This window comes from Physeter macrocephalus, chromosome 13 (assembly GCF_002837175.3).
Source record: "Physeter macrocephalus isolate SW-GA chromosome 13, ASM283717v5, whole genome shotgun sequence".
NCBI lineage: Eukaryota > Metazoa > Chordata > Mammalia > Artiodactyla > Physeteridae > Physeter > Physeter macrocephalus.
The window spans coordinates 83,236,117-83,246,103 of NC_041226.1; the positions used below are offsets into that span (position 1 = coordinate 83,236,117).

Sequence of the window (9,987 nt, forward strand, 5' to 3'; positions counted from 1 at the left end):
TCGGGGAAGGGGGGCGGCCGCGCGCCTCCTTCAGCACCGCGGACAGCGCCCGGCCCGGAGGCTCCCGCGTCCGGCCGCGCTGCGCGCACAGGGACGCGGGGAGGGCCGAACCCTCCCCGGGGGCGGGGGTCGCAGAGGAGGAGGAAGGAGCGCTGCCCGCACCACTTGGGCCCGGCCTGGCCCCGCGGCCGCGATGCTGCTGGAAACGGATCTCGAGGGCGACCGAGATCGGCCCGGGGCCCCCGCAGCCGCCGCTCTCTGCACCTTCAGCGGGACTCGGGGTAAGAGCCCCGCCTGCCCCGCAGCCTCCAGCCTGGGCAGGAAGAGCCAGAGGGGAAATGCAGCAGGGCCGGCAGAGGCAAACAGAGGGACAGCGGGAAGGAATGGGTGCAGCACACCAAGGGCAGGGAGGGCAGGAGTCGGGGAGACCTCTGGCGGGACATGAGACGGGAACGGGGGGAGGGGAGGGGAGGGGAGCCGGCAGAGCCCTGAGTGGGCAGAGGGCCTGGAGCTCCCTGCGATAGTTCGGGAGGCCTGGACCTGCGCTCTCGTGTCCGTGGCCTTTTGCGGAGTGCCCCAAGAACAGAAGGGACCTCCTCACAGGCATTTCTCGTGGGGAGGGGACGGGCAGAGAAAGGGCCGCCGAGTAAATCCAGAGACCCCACGCGTCTCAGCTCCCACACACAGCCCAGCCGCGCCTCGCCAGCCGGCCCAACTGCGCAGCACCGAGACCCCTGGGTCGGCCCACTGCCTAAAGCGCCCTCCCCAAGGGCCATTCGATCGCAAGGACGTTGGGAAATAATGGAGGCATTGTTGGCCAGCCGGCCAGATGCCAAGCGCATGGGCCCGCCCGCCCCTTCCCCAGTCGGACCACACATGGCTCCTCTCAGGCAGGCCTCTGCAGCAGCTGACACTCAACGGCCGACACCCCAGCGCACCCAGCACCCGCTCAGCTCCCCAGCTTGCACGCTCTTACTCTGTCCCGGGGAACAAACGTAGCACAGAGTGAAGGGGCAGGCGCTGGCTGCATGGGGCTTTGCTCAAACTGAGACGTGGGGTCCGCTCAGAGCTAAGAGGAGCTGTGCTTTTCCTGCCCAGGTCCTTCCAGGCCGGCCTCCAAATTAAAGTGTACAGACCAGGCCACTGGAGGCCAGGTGGAGGCAGGGTGAGAATGGGGCATTACTGCGGGACTCCCAGGTGGAGCCTCTTGGAGGGTGGCGTCCACCTCTGGTCCCCCAGTGCTTCCTGGGGGTCATGCCCTGCGCTGCCAGGGGCCCACACGGCTGTGTGCTGACTGTGGGTGGCTGCAGGGGGTGGCCTGGCCTGTGCCCTCTGGGGTAGGTGCGTCTCTACCTGCGAGGATGGTGGGTTCCTGCAAGCTCACCTGTTTGGACTGGGGGCAGGGTGTGGGAAAATCGGGCACGGGGGCTTCCTCCTGTGCTATAGCAGGGGTGCTGGCGGGTGGAGGGAAGTGAGAGTGGATCCCGGCTTTCCCAGCTCCATCCCTCCTGACCTGGAGTCTTGGCTGCATCCTGGAGTCTGAGCCGAGGACCCTGGGTTTCCCTCCGGAGACTCACCCAGCTTCTCTGCGCCCACTGTGGGCTGCAGTTCCAAGGGTGGGCCCAGAAGCTGCTCAGAGCGGGAAGGCCTGAGGTTGGGTCCAGCTCCTGGTGGCTTCGCTGTGAGCCCTCTTGGGCGCCACACTCACCCTCCCTGGGTGTTGGGCCGCGCTCGTGCGACCAGACATTGTGACCAAGCCTCCCAGCTCCTACGTAGCCTCTCAAGTCCGAGCCTGAGCGGCGGAGGACCCGGCTCCCTCCCTGACGCCCAGGCTACCCGCGGGCTTTCGCGCCCGAGCCCCAGGCCTCAGCCCTGAGCCGGCGCCGGGGCAGGAAGCTGCCGGGCCCGGTCGAGCGCCCTCGGGCAGCCCCGGCCCGGCTCCTCCCCTGAGCGTCCCACCCTCGGGCCGGGCACTCGGGGTGGCGTCTGGGCACAGCGGCTCTCCGCGCAAAGGCGCGCGGAGTCCGCGGACGCCACTGGCGCGTCTCGGCGACCCCGGCCCCGCCCCGCCCCGCGCCGCGGCCCCGCCCCCCGCCGCTCCGCCTCCCCGCGGCCCGAGCCTCCGGGCCCCTGGGCGGCCCGCGGGCGCAGCGCCCAGCAGCGCCGGGAGTCGCTGAGACGCCGGCCCGGGGCCTTTGAGGCCGTGGTCTGGCCGGGCCCCTGGGAAGTTCAGGGCGGAGAGCCGCGGCGCCGGGCGGCGGGAACCCATGGAGGCGCGCGGGGAGCTGGTCCCGGGCCGGGAGTCGGCGGGCGGCGACCTGCTGCTGGCGCTGCTGGCGCGCAGGGAAGACCTGCGCCGAGGTGGGTGCCCGGGCCGAGCGGCTGCACCCGGGAGGGCGGACCCCGTGGGCACCCAGAGGCCCTCGCTCCCTTCCCGGCCTGGCCGCGGAGGCGGCGGGAGCCAGGGAGCGCCGGCAGGAGTAGGTGCCAGGTCCCCGGCACAGCACGCCCCTGCCTGGGCGTCCCAGCAGCGAGGCTGCCTCTGGGCCCCCGGAGCTGTGTCGTCGGGTGCTGGGTCGTGGCGCCCCGGCTGGGGAGGTGGGGGGCCTCCGGGTCCCAGGACCGACCGGTTCAGGAAAGAGTCGCCCTAACCGGGCGAGCGCACAGAGAGCAGACGTGAGACCCAGTGGCGACGGGGTAGGAGGATCTGCAGGAAGGCCGCCTGCGCCCAGACCCTACACACTTTCCAGGGGAAGAGAGTCAAACGCAAGGGCCCGCGTGGAGCTGGACCCCGGCCGTAGAACACGCCTAGCTGGGGTCTCGGTGTCTGCACTCACGTGCACCCGCCCTGTTGGCCCACTCGGGGCTGGTCCTCCTACAGGAAAGCCCCCAACTTCCCGGTGGCACCAGTCTCGCCCCCAGCGCCTTGGCTTCCTGTGAACTGGGATACGGTTCTCCGCGGGCTTCCAAGCAGGCGGGACCCACAGGATGGAGATGGAGGTGGCTCTGGAGGGGTGGGGAGCCGCAGGGATGGAGCAGGTGGGAAAGGCGTTACATCCAGGCTGTGGGGTCTCATCCGTCTCCTGCCGACTTATTTATTTATTTCCCGAAGGTTCCTGGGAGGGGTGGCCACAGGTGCTGGGAGGAAGGGGCGGGAGGGCGGAGAGAGAGCAAGGGAGGGGTGCGGGCTCCGGGCGAAACGGCTCAGGAGAGCCGGCGGGGATCGGCGGGCGGGCGCCAGGCTCCGCTGGGCCTCGCCAGCGCGGAGGGCAGGAGACCCCGCCAAGTCCGGAGTCGCCATGCAACGTAAGGCCCGGGTCGCCAGGGCTTCGCGAGAGCGCGAGGGGCGCGGCGGGGGCGGCTTTTGCCCGACGCGGGCTCCGCGGGTAGCACGGCCGGGGCGCTGTCCGGGCCGCGGTGCTGAATCCGCGCTCGCGGGCCTGTCCAGCCACCAGCTCTGTGTCGGGTGTCCTGGCCGCCCTGCCACCGCCGCCCGGGGTTGGGGGGCCAGGGCAGGCGGCAGATCCCCAGGCTCCACACCCAGGGCTACGGTTTTGCCCGACGCGGGACCCCGTCCTTCGTGGTTTCCTGGGGCTGAGGGAGGTCCCTCTCCGGCCCTCTCACCGCCGCCAGGCCAGCCCGGGGCCGGAGGAGTCCGCCCTCAGTGAGGTGAGCGTGGTGCGGTGGTGCTATATTTTTGTATGTTCCAGTTCCTGCTCGTGGCTCTCTTCCCTCCGGAGACCTTTTCTAAAGTAACAGGGAGTCCTCACCCCATGAGCACCCTGCCAAGCCCCTCATGGACCTGTGGCTCCCCGCGTTTCCGCAGCCTGGTTCCCCTGGAGGCCTGCAGGCCCAGGAGAGCAGTAGCCAAGTGTCTCTGTGGGGAGGGCAAACTGCCTACTGCGAGCTCAGGCATCCACGTCTGAGCGTGAGGACAGAGCGTCCGTGTGTCCAGCCCACTCACAAGTACCCTCACGGCCGCCCAAAGACGGGGAGGGCAGCAGCTTTTACTTTGGTGGCCTGCAGACAGGGCCACGGGGCCAGGCAGCCACACCTGCAAGGAGCCCCTAGCCGCCATGTTGCTTAATTGTGCAAGTACTGAGGGCACCTGGGTGGTGGGTGCCCCACGACCCACATGTGCCTGGCCTCCGGTGATGGTGAGGACCCGTTTTCCAGCCCAGCCTCTGAGAGAGCCCCTGGGGCGGGGGTTTCATGTGAGCTCAACGCGCGTCCTTCATGAACTGGAAGCATTTTGCAGTGGAAGGTATCTGGCCTAATGGGTTGGCCTGGGCGCGTTCCTGCTCACGGGCATGTTCCTAAACCTAGTTTCAGTTGTCCTGAATTTCAACCGTGTGCCGGGCTGTGGACTTCAGAGGCATATGCACTCCCTGAACGTGGGGAGCCAGGCAGCCGCTCAAGCTGGCTGGGGAGGAGGGTGTGCAGGGAAGGGCGTCTCCTGGCAGCCCCCGTCCCGGGAGCTGGGGGGGACGGTGAGGCCTCTCCCTCTCTGTGCGGTGCCCACGACCACTGGTGGCTCCTCTGCCTGCAGAGATCCCACTGTGTGCCGGCTGCGACCAGCACATCCTGGACCGCTTCATCCTCAAGGCTCTGGACCGCCACTGGCACAGCAAGTGCCTCAAGTGCAGCGACTGCCACACGCCGCTGGCCGAGCGCTGCTTCAGCCGCGGAGAGAGCGTCTACTGCAAGGACGACTTCTTCAAGTGAGCCCGGCTGCCGCCTGGGAGGGAAGGGGTGGCTGCAGTCTGCCCGGTGGAAAGGAGGCCGAGAGCGGGCCACCCTGAGGGACTCCCCAGACCCCCACAACAGCCAAGTCTGGAGCCCCGAAAGCCCCCATCCCCAAACCCCTCCTTTTCCCCAGGCAGGGCGCTGTGGGGCCTCTCCGATGGCAGCTGGGCCATAGCACATTAGCGATTTTTTAAAGTAATTAACTGTGTGACTCATTGAAGCCGTCGTTGAAAAGACAGCCCCAAGTTTGTAGCGCTCTACCGGACTCACTCCCTCTTCATTTTCATCTTGTTTTTGTCCTAATGCTGGGGATGGGGCGCCTCCCGGGATTCGCCTTCCCCTTCCAGCCCAGGGGAGCGCTGTGCGGCTCTGCGCAGTCTGTGCGGCTCTGCTGGAGCTGCCGGGCAGGCGACCAGGGCCAGGGCCCGGGGGGAGCCTCCCTCCGGAAGCCGCCCTGCGCGGCGGCGCCGCGTTAGCGGCTCTCCCGTCCGCCCGCCGCGCTGAGCCGCGCCCTGTGCGTCCCGCAGGCGCTTCGGGACCAAGTGCGCCGCGTGCCAGCTGGGCATTCCGCCCACGCAGGTGGTGCGCCGCGCCCAGGACTTCGTGTACCACCTGCACTGCTTCGCCTGCGTCGTGTGCAAGCGGCAGCTGGCCACGGGGGACGAGTTCTACCTCATGGAGGACAGCCGGCTCGTGTGCAAGGCAGACTACGAGACCGCCAAGCAGCGAGGTCAGTGCGAGGGGGCGATGGGCCCCGTGGGCGGCCGGGGCAGGGCCCGCCCTCCCCGTTCCTCGCGCGCAGAATGGGGCTAAGGCCAGCGGGGATCGGGCGCCGGGGGAGCCTCCCCTCCGGGGTCCTCCGCGAAGCGCTCACTACGGGCCGAGAAGCTAAGCGCCTTCCCGGCCCCGGGCCCCGGGGCTGGAGTTGGCGGGGGCGGGGGGGGGACAGGTATCGGACCCGCTGCGGGGAAGCCGGGGTCTGGGGTCTTAGCGGCCGCCGCCCTTGGGAGCGCAGGGCTGTTGGTCTGAATTATGCGGGTTAACTTTCCGCGTCCGAATTATCTTCCTAAATCCTTGACCGTGGAGATCCGGCCCTGCCCGCACCCTTGGAACAAAGAGGAACCCGGGGGTGGGGGGCCGGGGGGGCGGCGCTTGTCGGCGAGGGGCCGAGGCTGGAGGCGCCTGCGCCCCGATCCAGGGCCGCGGGGTCCCGGCCCCGCGTCCCGCGAAACCCGCCGGCCTCCGCGGCCGAGACGGGCTGGCGCGGCGGCGGCCCCAGTGGCCCCGACGTCCGCGCGCCCGGAGCGGGTGGCACCGCCGGGCAGCTGGAGGAGCGGGCCCAGGCTCACGGCTCCCCGCGGTGCAGAGGCCGAGGCCACGGCCAAGCGGCCGCGCACCACCATCACGGCCAAGCAGCTGGAGACGCTGAAGAGCGCCTACAACACGTCGCCGAAGCCCGCGCGCCACGTGCGCGAGCAGCTCTCCTCCGAGACCGGCCTGGACATGCGCGTCGTGCAGGTCAGTGCCCCGGCGCCCCCGCCCGCCCCGCGAGCCGCTGGCCGACAGGGGCCGCCCCGGGTCCCGGGGCGCCGGCCGCTCACCCGCCCCCGCCCCCAGGTGTGGTTCCAGAACCGCCGGGCCAAGGAAAAGAGGCTCAAGAAGGACGCGGGCAGGCAGCGCTGGGGCCAGTATTTCCGCAACATGAAGCGCGCCCGCGGCGGCTCCAAGTCGGACAAGGACAGCGTCCAGGAAGAGGGGCAGGACAGCGACGCCGAGGTCTCCTTCACCGGTACGGCGGGCGCGGGCGGCAGCCCGAACGGGGAAGAGCACTGGGTTGATTGACCGCGGGGAGCCTGGGGCTGTGACCGTCCTAGGTCCCGGCCTCTTTAGCCTCGCGTGCAAAACACTCGCTTATAGACCCTGGTGCCCCATCCCCAAGCCCTGTGGTTCGGCCACTAAGGACCACTGCTCTTCCTCTGGAGGGGGACGGAACCCCTGTGACCCGAGGGCCTGTCCCGCAGCAGGCTGTCCTGGTGGGAAGGTGTGGACGGCCTCTTTGCCCCCCGGCACTTGCAGTGATTTTTAGGAAGGTGGCAGCACAATTTGCGGGTGATGAGAAGTCCGAGCTGCTTGGAGTTGGGGGAGGGTCCTCTCTGGAACCCGATTATCTCCTCCCAAACCAGGAAGACGCCCCACCCCTTAATGTCCATCCTCAGAAAGTTTGTTTAAGAGGCGCTTTGACAGCACTCGTGACCTTAAGCCCCTCACCTAGCCTCTCTGGGACTTAACTTGTCTGCATGATTGGGCAACCGTGGGGTCGTACTGGAACCCTGGGCGCTGACTGGACTCTTCCTGGCCCTGATCCCCCCAGGGGAGCCCACCATTCCTTAGGCATCAGGTGGGATCGAGCTGAACAAACTCAGGGCTGGAGGGGGTGAGAGACTTGGGCTGACCTGTCGTGTGACGTGGGGCAGGGCACCCCTGCAGGGGGCACTGAGCGGGGCCAGAGGTGGCAGAGGGTGGGCACCGAGCAGTGCCCTCTGCTTCCACTACAGATGAGCCAGCCATGGTCGAAATGGGCCCTGCCAACGGCCTCTACGGCAGCCTGGGAGAGCCTGCCCCAGCCTTGGGCCGGCCCTCGGGGGCCCCAGGCAGCTTCCCGCTGGAGCACGGAGGCCTGGCCGGCCCGGAGCAGTACCGAGAGCTGCGCCCCGGCAGCCCCTACGGCGTCCCCCCATCGCCTGCTGCCCTGCAGAGCCTCCCTGGCCCCCAGCCCCTCCTCTCCAGCTTGGTGTACCCGGATGCCGGCTTGGGGCTCGTGCCCTCGGGAGCCCCAGGTGGGCCCCCACCCATGAGGGTGCTGGCAGGGAACGGACCCAGCTCTGACCTCTCCACGGGGAGCAGCGGGGGCTACCCCGACTTCCCTGCCAGCCCCGCCTCCTGGCTGGACGAGGTGGACCACGCTCAGTTCTGACTGAGACCCCCGGCCCCACTGAGCACCGGACACGAGGGGTCTGGGCAGCAGCGCGGCCCCTGGCTGGGGGGGTCTGGAGCTGAGCTCTCCTGTCCCAAAGCCCCGGACCCCTGCGGGACGCAGTGCCACCGGCGGGGGACGGGAGGAGGACTCAGGGAGGGCTCGCTCCTGCGGAGTGCCCCCCCGCAGCCCCTCCCCTAGTCAGAGGGACTCTCCAGGCTCCCCTGAGAAGCTCCTCCTCGGACAGGGGGCAGCCCACCTGGAGGCCGCTCAGCAAGCCTCGTTTTGTAAGCAGATTTCTCCCTTTATCGACCCATTAACTGAGTGCTTGCTGCAGTTTCCAAACAGGAAACGTCACACACACACACACACACACACTCACACACACTCACACACACACACACACACACACACCACAGGGCCAGGCCGTCACTCCGCTCCGCTCCGGGGCCTCTGCCCCGACCAGCACAGCCCTCAGGCCGGAAGATGCTTTAATTTCTAAAATTAAAAAAAAAACCATACTAATTGTGCTTTCATTTTGCAGCCTCCGTATGTCTGAGTTCTGTAGCCCCCTGTCCCACCCCCCACCTTTAGGTCAGAGATTGGCCTGTCTGGCCAGGCAGGAGGCCACGCCTGTGTCCTTCCTGGTCCCTCTGGGGGCCTCCCAGCCACCAACTCCTACCTCCCCCAGGAACCTCCTGACCCCTCTCCCCTGGGGCATCTGGCTCTAGATATTCCCGTTCTTCTGGGCTCCACTACCCTGGTGTGGCAGGGGGAGATGGACTCTTTAAGCCCCTAAGGAGCTCCCTACCAGTCACAGCCGCCCCCAGGCTCTCAGCGTCCAGGCTAAGCCCAGCCCCCCCCCCCCGATTTCCGTTGCCAAACAGCCCCCAGTTCCCCCTCTCCGCGGGCTCCAACTGCCAGAGGATTGGACGGCCCGCTGGAGAAGGCTGGAGCAGGGGCTCCTCCGAGCCTGCGCTGCCCCCCTCACCAGATGCTTTGCTGCCTGCCGCCTGCCGCGGACACAAAGGCCGGCTGGGTGTGAGTCCAAGTTATTCCTCAAGCCTGCATCCCAGGCTACCTGTTGGTTTTGTGACCGTCCCCTGTCTTTTATTTATTCTCTGACCATCGGTTCTTTCCCAGACTTCAATAAATTTGTCAGTAACAGTCGTTGGAAAGCCCGTACCTTTAATGATGCTGGGGGGTGCAGGCGGAGGGGGTCACTGGGGGTGGGGGACTGTTCTTTGAAAGCTGGAAGCCCCGTTGGAGTAGTTGTTGGCTCCTTGCCAGGGATGGCACCTGGTGTGAACTAGGGCCCCTTTGTCCCTGGATCTCAGCCAGGCTTCTGAGCACCGGAAGACGTGAGAGAACAGACGGCCAACCATGGCTGGAGGGGCTGGGCCTTCCCGCTCTCTCCCTGGGAGAGGCCGGTGCTGGGGTGGCCAGGTGACACGACCAAGCAGAACTGCTCACGGCTGGGAGCTGGCCTCAGCAGGCGGAGGGGCACTGCCGGAGTCAACCAGTCCGGAGAGTCAAGGAACGTGGTCACGGGGGGTCTCTCCAACCTGGATTCCAGTCCCAGCCATCTGCTAACTCTCTGTGTGACCCTGGGCAAGTGACCCGCCCCCTCTGAGCCCTGCTTTCCTCCTGTGGAGACAGTGGTGACCGCCCCCTCCGAGGGGAGACATAAGAGGAGAGTTAGTGGATTTGGGGCCCCCCCAACCTTGCCCGAGGGCAGAGGCCTGGCTCTTGTGTCCTTCACTGGCCAACAGGGCACTGAGTTGGGTGGGTGAACAGGCCCCTAGTCCGAGGGGAGACATAAGAGGAGAGTTAGTGGATTTGGGGCCCCCCCAACCTTGCCCGAGGGCAGAGGCCTGGCTCTTGTGTCCTTCACTGGCCAACAGGGCACTGAGTTGGGTGGGTGAACAGGCCCCTAGTTTGGGGGGGGGGAGCTGGGCACCAGATCAGAGCAGAGGATGCGGGATAGGCTGAGGGTCCCCTGTGTGGGACAGGAGGAGGGGGAGCTCCCCAGATGTCCCCTTGGCCAGGCAGCCCAGGGGGCTTTGGTCAAGTCACCCCCACTCCCACTGGCCCTGGCAGGGGCAGCTCCCTCACCACACCTGCTGCTGCCCAGGACCCAGAGCGCGCGGCCCCACCAGGAGGGATGTCGCTGGCAGCTCCAGGCACACCTGGGCCCTGGGTATCTAAGGGGTCAGCGGCATGCCAGGGTCAAGAAATGGGGGCGGCCCTCAGGAGAACATTCGGGG

The 9,987-nt window shown here is 67.7% G+C and overlaps 1 protein-coding gene across 2 annotated transcripts; it reads left to right on the forward strand.

Annotated features, from left to right (window-relative positions):
* The first annotated feature begins 193 nt into the window (after positions 1-193).
* Positions 194-8,112, forward strand: LHX3 (LIM homeobox 3). 2 transcript variants are annotated; one of them, XM_024126438.2, is made up of 6 exons: positions 194-281; positions 4,550-4,721; positions 5,274-5,476; positions 6,113-6,264; positions 6,364-6,535; positions 7,302-8,112. In XM_024126438.2, the coding sequence occupies exons 1-6, from the start codon at positions 194-196 to the stop codon at positions 7,718-7,720; spliced, it is 1,206 nt and encodes a 401-aa protein (XP_023982206.1). In that variant the 3' UTR covers positions 7,721-8,112. The 2 variants fall into 2 exon arrangements, with proteins under 2 accessions (XP_023982206.1, XP_023982205.1); XM_024126437.2 differs by lacking the exon at positions 194-281 and adding an exon at positions 2,268-2,361.
* Positions 8,113-9,987: the final 1,875 nt, after the last annotated feature.